Genomic DNA, 15,732 nt, shown 5'->3' with positions numbered 1-15,732 from the left:
ATTTACTTTGTATGCCAAGTGAAAGTAAAGGATGCCAGGGGATCCTCGGTGGGGGAGCAGATACACGCGTTAGTGACCCAGGTGCGCCCAGGTGTAGCCCAGGTGTGCCCGGGGAAGGGCAGGCTCTTCTGTCTCGAGGACCTGTGAAAGGAAGGGGAGGCAGTGGAGCTGCTCTCACAGCCCACTTGGCTGCTTTGTGCAGTGGTCTCTCTTTGATGGAATTAAAGCTATTTCTGAAAGTCAAGCACCTTTGCTTCAGTTTGGCCCTGGCTGCCCTCTGCATGACTCACCGGCTAATCACAGAGCTTTGTGGTGGAAACGTTTTGCCCTTTCCGGGGTGTGCTGTGCTGGTGCTGCTAGCTAACATCACTCACTTTTTCTCGAGGTGTCCCCCCCCCTGCCCCGCCTGACTCCCCATGGACCTACACGGTACCCATGAGCCAGAGGAAAGATTTTGACTACTCGTGCTTATTTTTATCATGAAAAAAGCACTATATATTGATACAGGTATAGAATGTAGCAAAAAAAGGAAAACATGAAATTAGAAAAACTGATAATACGGACTTCTTTTGGAATTCAAATAATTTTATTGTCAATTTACATAGGCCCCCTTATTTTTAAAAACATAATTTTCCTTCTGTCATTGTCATTGAGCCATGAGAGAAGGAGGCAGTGAAAAATCTGAAATTTCACAATGAAGTGAATGCAAAACAGCTTGAAGCAATTGCATTTCAGGTTAAAACCTGACTTTGTGAAGTGTTCCTGAATTTATGTTCTAAGGAAAGTGACTTGTAGAAAGATTTTGATATTAGAGTTCTTAGTTAAATTTTTAAAGCATTGTTCAATTCTCCCTCCTAATTTTTCCTCTTGCATTTCTTAAAAACCTTCTGCCGTCTGTAAAAGAAGGGTGAGACTCTCTTGGAGCCATGCGTTGTAAATCTTGCCTCCCTTGAAAATAAATGGAAACTAAACCCAGCATGTTATGGTAATTGGAAAACAATTTCAAAAATCGTTTTGTACTTCTAGCACCCATTTTTTTAAAGTTCTGATTCCAGAATTTTCATGTGTAAAGAGAAAAATCATGTCCGTGTTATGTAAGGTGGCCGTTTGGTTGGTTATTCCCTGCTTTTCTTAGTGGAAATTAAGGAAAAAGAGAGAAACAGCAAACCCCGTTGTTCGGGCCTCTCAGCTGCCTTCCCACCTAATTTGGAATTTCTCCTTACTCTGACAGTGATAGCCATCATAAGTCTCCTTTTCTAACCCTCACCTGGGCCACTGCGGTAAAAACCCTGCGCGGTATTAGAGAAGTCAACTCTGAACGCGTGTTTCTTCCCCGCACAGAGCCTCTCCTGAGGCTGCCCCAAAGCTCTCCCCCCACGTCCAGTTTGCACTCGTGTCCCTAAACTGAGTGCAGCTAGCAGAGCTGAAACCAGTGTGCTGGGAGCCCCGCGCTCGGGCCGGCCTGCCCCTGCCCCTGGGCGGTTCCAGCCCTCCGCAGCAGCAGGGCAGTGGCCCCAGCTTCCGCTTCTCCCGGGCACACGCATTTGCTCTGAAGGCATGCTCCGCTTTACGGGGGCTTGGAGGCTGCGGCCCTGAGTTTAGATCCCTGGGCTCCTCATCCCAGGACCGCCTCAGGCCTGGCCTCTGGGTTGGGGCGGGGGGCAGGATAAGAAGGGTCTCCCTTTTCATAGGCCCACAACTTGCTTGGGATTGTGGGGGCAGCTTCCTCTGCGGGACCCAGTGTGGGTTACTCACTGCTTTGCCCTGGCATGCAACCTCGATGGCGTGGCTCGGGCAGCAGTTTGGAAATGCATGTCAGAACACTTCCTTACGCGGTTACCTGTTGCACTTCTTGCCTAATTTTTCTCTCCCTTCTGTCTCTAGAAATATTATGGGCTGGATACAAAGTGGGGTGACATCGAGCAGTGGATGGTATGCCTTGAATCAGACCTTAAGAAATTTGAATGACTTATCATTTAATTCTCAACAGTTTAATTATATAGCTGTATTCCAATTGCACCTAATTCAATACCGAGAGACGCCCCCCCTCACCACCCCCCGAGTTTCTGCACCTGATCTCAGCTGGCTTAGACACCTGGCTTTTGAGCCTAGTTCAGGATAGTCCCGGCCAGGCTCCCGGGAGTGTGCAGGCCAGCAGTTAGTGGGGGCCTCTCCCACCGCAGCCCCCCTGTAGCAGAGGGCCTGGGTGGTTGTCACAGGTGGACGACAGCCCCTTGGGTGGGCATGGCTGGAGCTCAGGAATCACTGTACCCGGCTTCCCTCCCCCTCCAGTGCCCCCCCCCCGCCCCGCCCCCCCTTCCCCCCTTTACACAGCTCCTCGCCTTGCCCACTGCCCCGCTGAAACCAGGATCTCCTTCCTTCGCCCGCTAGCCCGCTGTCATCTGGGGAGGAAGTCCCTTAGCCCCCTCAGCCGGTTTCCCACGTCCCCTTACCTGCCCGAACTGAGAACAGCTGCTTCCCCCCGGCCCCCTGGGGACGAGGCGGAGGCCACGCGGTGAGCCCCCAAAGCGGGCGTCCTGCTTGCTATCTGGGCCCCAGAGGTTGTGGCCTCCGCCCCTTCTCCCACTGATTCCTCCCGCCAAGCCCATTCCTTCTCTCCGGGCCTGTCGCCTCTTGGACTGAATCACGGCCACCGTCGCGTGCTTCTAGCTCTGAGGACCTGGCCAACTCGGAAACTCCCTTCTGCGTGCTCCTAATACATAAGGAAACGTGAAAGTATCTCCTACAGTCTTAGAAACCTGTGACTGGTCTACAAGAGGGTAGTTCTTGAAATATAAACAGCATACACTTCCTGTAGTGAAAAATTACTACCTCCAGCCTTTATTATGTGCAAACCATCGTTTTAAGCTTACGTGCCTATGTAATACAGTCAGATCCTCGTTGGGTCTTTCGGAAATGATGTATCTTCTGATTCCCAAAGAGAAGAGCATAAGGTTCTAAATATAAGGGAAAAAAAGGAGCTTGATTTCAATGGACCATATTACAGGGGCTGGAAAAAATGAAGGCCAAGCCACCAGCCACCCCCACTTGTTTTTAAAGCCACAATGAAATATGGCAGTTATTTGTGTGGTTCCCCTTTAGAAGTAAATATCCCACCCCCAGGGGTTTAATTGAAACATTTAAGTGAAAGCAAAAAAATATGTATTTGACATTTATATTGGAAGTTGTTACATCTGGAGCATCTAAAGCTTTTCTTTTGTCTTTTGTCTGTCTCTAACTCTTATCCCGTTTCCTCCACTGCCTTGGTAGGAAGACAGTGAGCGCTACTCTCGTAGATCCAGGCGGAGCACCTCGGTCAGTACCACGTCCTTCCCCACGCAGGCACTTCACCGCGGTCTAGAATGTACTTCTAGCGGCGAACTAGATCACTCGTGCTGCATTGAAAAACAGCATCTAATACTCGCACAGTAATGCTGATGTTATTACCAAAACAGCCCAAAACGCAGCCCTCGCAGTGTGCTTGGGGAGTTTTTGAATATTAATATGTTCATGACAGTTTCAGTGCTTTTTTTTGCTGTCAAAAACACAGAATAATTGGGACAGTAACATGCACTGAGATTATGTATTTGTAGGTTACGGGTGAAGTAAGAGCACTTTAACGAGCTTAATTTAAACCGGTGTTATCCAGAAGCCACCCCGCGTGCCCAGAGGCGTGTACAGAGCATTGGGGCTCCCTCCTCTGGGATTCGGGGTGGCGCCTGACTCCCCTGTGCACGGGCTCAGCCACAGCCCCCTGCCTCGCGCTTTGGTTTCTTTGTGTATGCTGTCGGCGCCTCATGGTTGCTCTCGTCCTCTCTCTTCATAGGCTTCCGACGAAGATGAGCGCGTGTCAGTGAGTAGTCGTGGAAGCTTGAGGGTCAGTAACCAGAATGCCGAGTTTGCATGGTACAGTTCCCCGTGGAAGCGCTTTGCCTGTCCATCCTCCCATTCACACGTGTCATTCGCCATCCCCGGCGCCCGGTGGTCGTACCTGGCTGCCAGGATGCTCCCCTAAAACCTGACCAAGGGGACCGTGTTTCTTTGTTGCTTCAGATCTTAAAGGCACTTTCCGTGTGCCTTTCTCCCCAGAGTGGGAGCTGTAACTATTTTTATATTTGTTCACCCCACAAAACTGGCAAACCCCAATTATCGGCCATGTCAGCACTCCTAGCATGACGAGCAGAAAGGTGAAGACACGTCCTCACCGTTCAGTAAACCTGCCGCCTCCTTACGCACCTGCTCCCCAGTAAGTGGGAGGTCCAGTTAAAGTAACTTCGCAGGTCGAATTTTTGAATAACTGCTATTCAGTGACATCTTTGCGTCACTCCTCGAGAGCTGCCGTGGGCTGCCTGGTGAGAAGGAGGCGCTGGCCTGGAGAAGCGAGAACAGGAGATTTTCGTTTTACAAAATATAAGGAAACTTCATCATTGTCGGCTTACATGATTGGAAAATGCAAATGTGTATTTCTCCTTCAATGCTCCACACAACCTCATTATTCTGTCTGAATTGAAGTAGAGAAGCTGTTGTTCCCTCGGTGCTTTAAGTCAGTAAATTAATCTGAAGCTGTCAATTTAGTTTAGGAAGGGGGCGAAACTGTGTCTCGCTGCTAATAATAATTTAATCTCAGTATAGCCTTTCCATTTTATTTAAGGACTGTACAGTGAAATCACAATGTCACTCCTAGACTTCTTAGATATGCATTAGGAGTGCATTTGATTTAGTTCTTTTCTTTCTGGCTATAAAAGGTAGCTCCACCGTTGTTCTGCTGCTAAACCACTGTCAGGTACTTGCTGTCCTCTTGGTGCCGAAAGCAGATCAGCAGTGCTTTTTACCAGGCAATCGGCGTTCAGATGTGAAGCAAGTGAAAGCCCCTTGGTGCTTGGAACTTACTCCTGAGAGAGCAGAGACTTAGAGACACAGAGTTAACTTCCCTGATAACAGAAGCTGCGATGTGACTCACTCTTGAGTAAATGAGATTTATTTACCCCAAATATTAGAAATGTAAAACTCAGTTTTCAGAATCTATAGACAAAGCACAGAAATTGCAAGTACTAAACAGACCAGGGGAATGTGTATCTTGAAAACAAGTGAAGAAAATACTGTCTCAAGGAGAAAGATAGGTAGTGATGAAGGAGGAAGGGGAGGGGGAAGATTGGAGGTCATCGTGACCTTGACAAGAGGGTTTTTGATGAAAACACTGGTGGCAAAAACTGACTGACATGGGCCAAGAGAGAGCACGAGGAAAGAAATTGGAGACATAATCCAAAACTCGCCATCAAAAGGTATTATCTTCAGATCTGTGAACCTTCTGAAATTGTATGCAAGATTTTGTGTATACTTGCATTTTTCTGGGAAAAGAATCTGTTGCTTTTATAAAAGTCTCAAAGTTTCCTGACCCCAAAGAGTTTAAAATTCTTGCAGTGTTAGTATTATGGTGATCCGTTACCATTCGTTTCATTTTCAATTATTTTAACCAGAAATAAGTCAGAATTTCTTTGCTGGAGACCTTTCTTTGCCAGCCTATCAAGCATACTTGTTTTTAGGTATAACATTTCATAGAGAAGGTCCACAGGTCGGATGCTAAATAAGAGCTGGAGAAAGGGGAAGAGCAAACGTGAATAGGATTTTTCATTCCCAGCCAAAGTAGTTTGCTGAAGTACCCTTTCACGCTATGCACTTGATCTAAAGAAGTCACTCTCTTCTAAAAACCACAGCACTTGAGAGCTTGGATTCTGGAGAGGAAAGTCAGACCTTCTGATTTTTATAGGTACAGGGACAAGGGCAGACGGGTGAAGAGTCTTGCTTCGGGTCACTGTCGTTCATCACAAAGCCAGTGCCCCCTCCCCAGGGGCTGTGTGCTCTCCAGATGCCAGGATGTGCACAAGTTTTGTCCTTGACCAGTCGGCCAGGAGCACGGCAACCGCCTGGCCACTGCAAGGAGCCATACCTTACTCCGTCTCTATGGGTGTTGATTTGTGTTGTTATCTATGCAGTTCAATGTTCTGAAATCTTTACTTTGTGAAGTTCTAAGATTCTGTCTTTTATTACCTCACTTTCCTAAAACACAGGACCTCTTCATTCACCCCACAGGCTGATAAACCCTAACAAAACGGGGGAGTTTCACTTTCCTGGTGCTGCGTGGATGTTCCCCTCAGAAGATTCTAGATCATAAGTTTTTCATTTTTGTTACTTAAAAACTGGCCAGTGATGCATCTGTTAAACTTTCCCCTAAAATAGAGGGAATATAATGTGTACAGGAGGAAAGAAGACTGCTCAAACTGTTTCAGATTTCATGAATCAAACCAACATCTGGCTGGGAAGTTTTATTCGTTATTAGGATTTATGGTAGATCCCACACTATTGTAATGCTTTTTATTATAAGATACACATGAGAGCCTAGAAATCATGAAAGAAATGTGATTTTGTTGAGATGTTCAAGATTACTGGTTTTTGGGGGTTTTTTTTAATGCTTTTCCTGTGTTTCACTTATTTAGCTTTTTCATTCATGTCTGGCCCATCTGTTTTCTGTCACTTCCCTCTCCCACTTTTATTTCGACAGTCACAGCCTGACTTGGAGTATGGAGGTGCCTACGCCTGGGTGAGGAAGTCAGATGAGCTCCCCTGTGGGATGGAGTGGTTGACAGTAGCATGCGGTGATGCCACTCAAAACAGCTGGCATTTCCACTAACCCACTTGGTGTTTACCTAAAAAGCCACGCACGTCTTTGTCTGAAAAGACAGATATGCCACCCACCTGGGAGGGCAGGTGCACCCGTGAGAGCACCTTCCTCCCGGGCTCTCTCCGGCTCTGGGCCTTGTGGACTGGCCATGGAATCGCCACGCATTCCTGGACAGTCCGTGAGCACCGGCTGTTTGCCGTCGTGCCAGCAGCTATGGAAACCAAGACGGAAAAGAGAGCGTCTTGCTTCCAAGGAACTTAAATCAAGTATTCCCCAAACCTCTAAATTTTCTGGCTAAAAAATTAATTTTGCCTAAGGAAAAAATATTTTCTAATCTCCTATTCATCCAGGTGAAATGTAAGATTCAGCTCTTGCCAGAAAGTTCTCTTCCAAGTACAATCTCAATTGCAGTCTCAAAATCGCAAGCTTTAGATTTAAATTCAGGAATTACTATTCTTGCATCTACCAGTGTGAGTTTCTGAGCCTTATACTTTCTGGAAACCTTTAAACCTAAAAGAAGAAAAGTACTCTCTTACCTGACAGTACAGTTCAGTGGTAAAGTGATTCAGCACGTGAAGTTCTCAGAGCCTCATTACCCAACTCTCTCCACGTGAAGGACTTCATTTAAAAGCATTTTCTTTTGGAAAGTGGCTGTGGCTCAAGCCATTGAGCTCCCATTTACCATATGAAGGACCCGGGTTTGTTCCCCTGGACCTCCTGGTTTAAAAAAGAGAAAAAAGGCGTCCCAGACCTGCGTGGCCCCTGCACGGCAAAGCGATACACCAAAAAGATGATGACACAACCAGATAGGGAAAAAAAAGCATTTTCTTTTATTCCGTTGCATTTCAAAATTACCTGCAGATTTCTGTCTGGGAAGAGCATGTTTGTCTTTAAGATGACAGTCAAGAGTAGCAGACGCCTGCAGAGCGTGCTTGAACCTTGAGAGGCTGCTGCTGGCTCCAGTGAGCAGACACGCACAGAAAGCCGCAGGGTGCAACCCGCCCCTGGGGACACAGGTGGCCGCCATGAAGATGGCTTAGCCTAGCAACGCTCAGACCTGCTCTTGGGAATGGGAGGCCAGAGCACGTGTCATTACATTCAGAAAATGCTCTCCCCAGCAAACCCCACTCACTCACCCGCATAGCACGTCAACAGTGGAGGAGAGCATTTAGGAGACGCTGTAATTCTGGCAACCCACCTGCTCGTTATTAAATTGATTAGCAACAATTTTACCTAGATGACTAGCCTTTTAAGTCAAACTCAGATAAATTATGTTTAAGGGCCAGTCCCCGATGGGCTGAATGCACTGTGTTAGCAGTGATCACAGGCACAGTGGGATCTCTTTTTATTTTCTGTTTTAGAATTAAGTTCAGTGTATCAGGGATTGCACTCAAGAGTTTTGATTTGGCCTTTCTTATTTTGTTCTCCAACTCACACCCCCTTTAAAGGCGATCTGTCTTTTGATTTGTGTAGAGAAAGAGAGCGCTAATGTTATTAATCAAAAAATTAACCATGACTAACAATTAACTTCTGTATTGTCACGTGTGAAGTTCATTGGTACTTTGATAACACTGCATGTTAGTCACTAGTCTTCGGGATCATTGGTTTTGATGGGGCATTTATTTATGTATCTTTTTAGGAAATGATTATTTACAACTGTTTTGCTCTCTCATAGCAAATTTGTTCTCAATATTACTGTAGACCCAGAGTCGCCTGGGGAGCTTGTCAAAATGCATATTCCTGGGCCTCTAGGGACCTGTAGAAATGTGTATGCTGGGCCCCACCTCCAGGGACTCTGATCTCGAGGTCTGGGGTCCATGTTCTAGGAAGGTGCCCAGTGGCCATGAGGTGGGTGGACTGGCCCACCCTTGAGAAGCACGGCCTCGAGGCATGCACGAGGGGAGGGACGGGAGCTCTGCCACACCGACCACTTGCAGCTGCGCGGTAAGGAGTGTGGGGAGAATTCTCCAGAGGTTGAGTCGTGTCAGAGACCTGCGCCCCAGGTGACGCTGCTGTGCCGTTTACGGGCTTGGTGCGCGGGCGCGGGCGCGGTTCACGTCCAGCGCTGACCCCTGAGGGTGCTGTTCTCGGCAGCGGGGCGCCCCTTTTCATCGTGCTTGGTCCTCACAGCCTTGTGAAGTGGATCTTGCTCTGTCCACGTCACAGCTGAGAAAGCAGGGCTTCGAGGGCCAGGCAGCTTGCGTCAGGTCACGGGGCAGAGCTGGGATCTGGCCGCGCGCCCGGGACCCGGCGCGGCCTCCTGCGTTGCCCGGGGCGCGTCAGGCGCACCTCCTTTGCCTGGTGCTTGACCGTGCTGATCTTGAATCTCAAAATTTCCTGATTGATGAATTAGCGCGTTTCCAGAAAGCCAGTGCTTGGGCGTAGTGGGAACTTGGGCAGGGGGTCGAGGAGAGAAGGGAGGTCGGCACACACGTAGTCTTTCTCTTTTTTTTCCTGGAGGGCAAATTATGAAATCATGAAGTGTGCCATGCAGTTTCCTTTTGAAAAACGAATAAAGGAGGAAGACTGGATGAGTAAAAAATGAATACCGAGGATATAGCCCACGATAAATTTCTTTCCATGAGAAACTTTGGCATGTCATAAATCAAACAGAAACAATTTCTGAATCTCTGAATCGGGCTTCTTTGTGGGGCATATCACCACGATTCTCCCTGCACCAAGCACTGAGGACTAGCGGGCTCTGCCCAGATTGTTACCGTCTTCCCCGGCAGCGTGCCCAGCCGGCGGAAAGGGGCAAAGCCCCCAGGAGAGCTGGCCCCGGCCCACTCCCTGCGAGAGACCTGATCTCCCTCTGATTGACGGAGGAGCAGACCAAAGGAACGGAGGCAGCTTTGGGGCCGCTAGGATTTGTCCTGGCCCCCGCTTGCCCTGCAACCACTGCCGAGAAAGCCCCGACTAGTGCCTGCTCATTCCTGCCTGCTGACCCTGTGCCTGTGTCTCCGTTTGGATACTGATGCCGGTTTTTCTTCTTTTCTTCCTTGAAACAGACAAATGGTTATGATGGAGAATTATATGGACCACAGTCCCTGAATAGAAGATCTGGCAGGGTTAGTATAGACGTTTTTCATGGCACAAAATTCAGTCTGCTGCAGTGTTTTAAGAACATATTGGTAAATTTAGCTTCTTTGCTGTCTTTTCTGCATTATAGTGGCTCTCATTTCTAGCACGTGATGGAATGAAAGCTACTGTTTCTCAACTAATAAACATTCTTAGAATGTTGGTATTTTAACATTGGTGTTAGTGTAAGGGATCAGTATTGGTAAGAATCTCTAAGTTTAAAACAACCTAGAGTTGAAGATGAGCTCTTTCATTATGTATTGCCCTAGGTGTATGTGTATTTGTGTGTCTATTAAGTATGTTCAGTTTTCAAAAGTACTTAAATTTGACATTTGCACAGTTGTCTGCATCTCTTATTTATCTTAAAGACATGTATGCTAGAGACTATGTTTTCCTGGAGAGGCAAAGAAAGAGAAGATAATTGAATACTAATGAGAAGCAGAGTAAAGCGATATCGTGGGAGAGAAAAAAAGGAGAGGGTCCACCAAGCAGGAAGGCTAGAGGGAAGGGACAGTCAAGGGAGGCCTTTGCATTACTGAAAAGGAGGTCAGGTGATTTCAAAATGCTCAAGTGGACACCTTTTAATTCACCTTGATGACTTGCTACATCTACTGTACATTGAAGTATCTAAAATCTTCTTATCTTACATCTGCTTCATTTTTTTCCTGTAGTAGTCAATTAGTTGTGCAACATAATACTCCATTTAACTTATCTTAATTGCATTATATTAGATATTATATTAGTATGTTATTAATATATCACAGTACATCATCTTATCATATCATATTACACATGAACTTAAATTATATTTTCAGGCTTCAAAGGAGTAACCTCATCCCCAGCCCCCATCAACCCAAACTGGTCTTAAACTGGCTGATCAGGTTTTGACCATCTCGTTCCTACTAAGGGTTACATACACGTCTATTCTGTTTCTTCTAAGCTTTTCTCATGCCAGACTGAAAAATAGTTCCCAAGTTTAAAAGCTGTCTTTTATTTATTTTGCTTTCTCTAGTTGGGTAAGCTTTTCTTTCAGGTAGGGACAGGGGCCACAGCGCGCCATCTCCTACCAGGAGGACGTCGTCGCAGTGGTTTGCTCTGCTTCCCATCCTTCAGCTTGTTCGGTGCTAGCAGTAGAGGGCAGGGTCTGTAAGACTTCACTAGTGCTCCTAGACCACCAATCGTAGTTTTATTGACTGGCTTGGAATTTTTCCCCCTAACTGCACTATTTCACCATAAGTAATGATGCAGAATCATAGTTTAGAGTTGGAAGTTACTTAGTTCTACCAGGTATTACAGTCTTCTCTAGACTGTCCCTCATGTGTAGAAGCCAACATGTTTATGACCTTACAGGGTAACTTCAAGCTCCATGTTTTTATTTACATACATACGTATGTATGTATCTATAAAATATATCCACATATTTTAATCTTTGATTTTTTTATATGAAAACAATAAAAGTGTGCTTTATGATTTAGTTAGGCTTTAAGTAATGCCCTAGAAATTCAAATACAAAGGAGCCTGATTATAAAACTATTCACCATAGAGTGCAATTGTATGTAAAATTGGCTTATTGAATAAATAGGAAGGATCATGATTGAAGAGTCAAATAGCGTGGGTCTGTTGCTGCCTCAGGTCCAGGAAGACCCCAGAACAGAGAGACCCAGGAACAGTGCAGGGAGGAGCTCGGAGGAGAGATGGGACTGCAATGAGGCATTTGTGCACCTGGCAAGGAATAAAACGGGAGCGTTTAGAAATATATTTCCTTTATGAGAAAGCCCAGAGTCCCTCTGCATGGAACTGCTGGATGATTTTGAAGTGCATTTTGTGCCTCCGTCTGTAACGTCACACGTCGCCTGCTGCCTGCAGGTTGATTGGATCTGAGATTTGTGCAGTGTTCATTCAAGATCCGACCGAGGCGGCCTGCAGGAAGGGTGGGAGTGGGTGCCAGGCCCCACCGCCCCCCCGAAGCTCCGAGAATAAATTGGTATCCCTCAGATGGGCTGGCACTGAAGAAAGATTGAGAATTTTGCAATAAATGGAATTTTAGTTAACTGAGAAAGCGCCCAATAAGGGAAGTCAGACTAGGGCGGTTATATACAGTTCATCATGAGCCTTAGAAAGTGATGACACGTGATGCCAGAGATTTGGAATTGCAAAAAATAGTCATAGATAAGCCATGTGATGTCACTGGGACAGAAATGTGGAACTATAGAGCTTTAGAATTCCAAATTAAGAATTTCCGCTCTGCTGGCTGTATGGTGAATCCCTGGGTAAATCGGCCTTCCTGCAGTGCTGATAGGATTGGGCTTTGTTATTTTATGTTTGCCTTTTAAACGGGATGGGCGATGCTTGTGGCACAGTAAGGCGGTGCCCACCACTCACCAGTGTCGTCTTCTTTGGTGCTCAGACGTCCAGCCTCAGCAGTGACAGCAGATTCTCTACCTGGGCGTCCCCAAGGGGGGAGAAGCTGGTTGGTTTCCATTTATATCTTTCACATCCTCTCTTCAGAAACCACAGGTTTTGTAGCATGCTGTTTTGTCTGCGTGAATTCAGCTGCCCTTTTCTTTTTTAATGCCTCCTTCACACATTTCCAGTTGAATAGATGTTTTGTGAAATTAAATGTTTGAGCAGCAATTAACATGAATTATTTAATGCAGACTTATTCCACTCTCCTGCAGTTGAACATGCCAGGCTGAGTATGAATGGTGGTATTCCACTGGCTACGATGAAAGGAAGTATTTTTTGTGGATATTTGGTAGGTAGACGTGATCAAAAGGAAAACAAAAAACAAGAAAGAAAGAAAGCCTTAAATGTCTACAAAACAGAGTCCCACCCCAGAATTTAACTTCCTTTTTCTCAGGTCCTTTCTGTGTGGTTTATTCAAGGCCCGCGCGTGGGGGCCCTAGTCGGGGACCTGGAAGGACAGTGCTGTTCTGTTTTCCCGGCCCTCCGTCGCTGCGCCCTGGCCTGGTGTGGTTAGCAGGGCACTGCCCACAAAGGGCCCGTGGCTTCCTCCTCAAGGACCTTTTCGTCTGAGGAAAATATTTTATTCAAGGAAACTGTTCACTTATGTAGTCATAGTCCCCAGAAATTTGTGTAGCCCATCGGACTCGGAATTAGGCCCCTGAATTTGTCACGTCTTCCGCTTAAGGAGGCCCAGAAGGATATCGTCTCTAATGACATAGGTCATTTTATTACATAAAATAGAGGCTGATATCTCTGCCAACTCTTGATTTTGCGTTTCTCCCCCCTCCGCCCCTGCCAAACTTTAAAAATTAGGACTCAGATTTACAAAGGCCTCCAAAACCCATTATGGGCTCCCTAATCAAATCTAATTAATGGCCTGTTTTTCCCTCTGCAGACTCAAAAGTCCTAATTTTGTCTCCTGTGATGATTTTGTCGACTAACAATCGTTTTTATATCCTTCTGATCGTTTTTTGCCCGCCCCCCCACCTCCTGTAACGGCATGCCTGTTGCCGTTTTGTTGTAAAAGGTAGTTTTGTTGGAATTTAAAGTACTGACGTTGCTTTCACATGAAATGAAGACACCTGCCTTTCTCCCCTCCCCCCTCAACCCACCCCCCCATTCTCTCTCATTCCAGGGGCTCCCCTGCTCAGACTTCGGGCTCCCCAGTAGCAGCCTTGCTTCCAGATCCCCGTCCGCCCAGAATGGAACCCGGGTCTGTCTCCTCTTTCCTTCTGTGCTTCTCTTTCCTTGTGCATTCCCTTGACCTGGAGAGTTCAGCCTCTGCTGTGTGTTGTGAAAGAGCGAAGCTCATGGGTGTTTGTTTTAATTGGCTTGACTAATTTGCTAAGACTTTTCAAAACCTTTTTTAAAACAATGTATCAAATAACTTCAGGGCCTGATATAGGAAAAAGGAGTTGAGGAGAAAGGAGGCTCTCTTAAAGGTCCGTGTTCACGAGCTCACGTCCAGAATGGCGGTCCCTTGGGTCCCCTCCTTTTCCAGCAATTGTTCCCCATTTGGGGCTTCACTTGTTTTTTTGTTTCTCATGTAAATGTGTCCAGGAAGCAATTTGGAAGGCTTCTGGGTATAAACTGACCCGTCCGCCTTCAGCAGCGGGGAAGCGCCGTGGCTGAACTTTCCTCTCTGGTTCCTGAACTCTGGAGCAAGGGCTTTCCTTTTTTTAGCTAAGGGCCTACGAGGCTTGCTCTGATGCAAGGAAATCCATGCCAGAGGCCCTCGTGAAAGCATATTTTGGAGGGTGCCGTGTCCTCTCGCTCGCATGTGGAACCCTTGCCTTACCCTGCCCTGCCCGTCCTGCCCGGCTCGGAGTGCCCTGCCGGTGGCCTCCTCTGCCTGCCACACGTCCCGGCAGCATCTAGCGGCCCAGCAGCTGTCCAGCCTGGCACACGCCTGGCGCCCCATAGCCGTAGCCGCTGCAAGCACCACCCCCCCCTAGGACAGGACCTTCGCCTCCCAGCAACGCCCGCACACCTTGCTGTGCCGGAAAGGCGCAGAGAGGAGCGCGCCGTTTCTGCCCTCGCCATGGTGGAAACGGCAGTGTTGGCTGCCCCCACGTGCTTTGCCAGCCCGGGCGTGTGGTTGTGGGATTCCTTGTGGCTCAGCAGTCACCCTTCCCTCTTGGTGCCTGCCCCTTTCCACCAGGGGCACCGGAAAAGAAACTGCCAGTAGGCCTGTCGCAGAGATGCTGGGGGGTTGACTGTTGTAAAAAGTCAATCTCCTGTTTCTCTTTCTTGCAAATTTGTACCTGTCACATTCACTGGACACACTGGGCGTTAATCTGCCTTTTCTCCTGCAGCCAGCCCCACACCCGAACCCTTCTGATTTCCCAAGGCTTTGTAAACCTGCCCTTTGCTTTTGTCCCGCAGCCATCCTCTCTGCGCAGCTCAGTCCCACCTGGGAGTTACCCGGTGTGTGTGGCCCCCGCGCCCCCCCCCCCCATCCCTCCAGGGCCCTCGCCATTCCCTGCGCCCCAGGTTCCCACCCCACCACCCGCCCTTCACTCCCCAACCTTCCCCCTCCACCTCTGTGCTCCCTCACTGCGCTTGCGCCCCTCCTGTTGGTTTCCAGCCTGCTGGGGGTCCCGCCCGGGCGCGGGGCCTGCCGCCCACTCCCCAGGGCTGCACTACCTGTGCCTTCGCAGGGCTGGAGCAGCGCCCGGCTCCTCACTGCAGGAGGAAAGAAGGAAAGGAGGCGGGCCTTACCAGAACCTAGGCCACTTGCCGAGGCTCTCTGGAGATGTGCAGTTTTAAATACAGATATTTGCACCATGCAGGAAACCTAAGGAAAGGAGCTATACTGTATTTATACTGCCTTTCTGAAGTTCTATCAGATTGCATACTTAGGAAGTAGATACTGGCAGCTGTGTCCTCAAGGGAAAATAGAGAAAAGTGAAGTCCTGTAAACATGGACAAAGCTTGGTTTTGCCATTTGTAAGCGCCTTTTTAAGGTGGTCAAGCAGGTAGCATTTTCAAGTTATCCAATATTCTGTTTTCTAGTTGCCAATGCTTAAAGAAGTATAAAATATTCAACATTCAAACCATAATTAACAATTTATTTTAAAGCCACCTCATCATAATTTTTTAAAGGGCAAGAATGAGGCTGCGGTGGCAAAATCCAGAGTATTTGGATTATCTGCTTGTTTTAAATCTGGGTTCATGAGTTTTCACTTAGCAAGGCGTATTTTTCAAAATAGTCGAGTTCAGCTGCCTGGTGGGGCCTGAAGGGCATGCCAGCTGACTCACTAAGCTCGGCTCTCGACTCCGCGCGCTCCGCGGCCTGCCCCCTGGCTGCCCTGGCTGGAACGGAGCTGGCTCTCCCCGCACCCGGCCTGTGGCACTCCCCTGGCCTCCCCTCCGTGCTTGGTGGGCACTGCCCAAGAAAGGCGGCCTGGGCCGTGCTGACGGCGTGTTTCCCTCGTAGGCGTCGTCGGTGCTGGACGGCAGCGGGCTCGGCGCGGCTCGTTGGAGCGGCGCGGTCAGTTCCCACGCTG

The 15,732-nt window shown here is 47.9% G+C and overlaps 1 protein-coding gene and 1 long non-coding RNA gene across 44 annotated transcripts in view; one reads left to right on the top strand and one right to left on the bottom strand.

Annotated features, from left to right (window-relative positions):
- Positions 1 to 15,732, top strand: part of LRRFIP1 (LRR binding FLII interacting protein 1) — a 146,430-nt gene that overhangs the window by 90,206 nt on the left and 40,492 nt on the right. For 11 of the 43 annotated variants that reach the window (XM_058299835.1, XM_058299834.1, XM_058299839.2 and 8 more), the window contains exons 4-11: positions 1,885 to 1,932; positions 3,271 to 3,315; positions 3,827 to 3,877; positions 6,560 to 6,598; positions 9,688 to 9,747; positions 12,165 to 12,227; positions 13,359 to 13,436; positions 15,663 to 15,731. The exons of 14 other annotated variants lie outside the window; for them this stretch is intronic. In XM_058299835.1, the coding sequence (XP_058155818.1) occupies positions 1,885 to 1,932; positions 3,271 to 3,315; positions 3,827 to 3,877; positions 6,560 to 6,598; positions 9,688 to 9,747; positions 12,165 to 12,227; positions 13,359 to 13,436; positions 15,663 to 15,731 (453 nt within the window). The remainder of the gene's footprint in view (positions 1 to 1,884; positions 1,933 to 3,270; positions 3,316 to 3,826; positions 3,878 to 6,559; positions 6,599 to 9,687; positions 9,748 to 12,164; positions 12,228 to 13,358; positions 13,437 to 15,662; position 15,732) is intronic. 18 more of the 43 variants (XM_058299836.1, XM_058299813.1, XM_058299808.1 and 15 more) reach the window with 12 other exon arrangements.
- LOC131279096 (uncharacterized) lies at positions 2,816 to 5,960 on the bottom strand. Its single transcript, XR_009186423.2, has 2 exons — positions 4,237 to 5,960; positions 2,816 to 2,957 (listed from the first exon to the last, which is right to left on the bottom strand). It is a non-coding gene; the product is annotated as an uncharacterized lncRNA (long non-coding RNA).

Source organism: Dasypus novemcinctus, chromosome 7 (assembly GCF_030445035.2).
Source record: "Dasypus novemcinctus isolate mDasNov1 chromosome 7, mDasNov1.1.hap2, whole genome shotgun sequence".
In the NCBI taxonomy this organism is placed as follows: domain Eukaryota; kingdom Metazoa; phylum Chordata; class Mammalia; order Cingulata; family Dasypodidae; genus Dasypus; species Dasypus novemcinctus.
The sequence above is the reverse complement of the archived record's forward strand: the minus strand, read 5'-3'. Positions and strand labels throughout refer to the sequence as shown.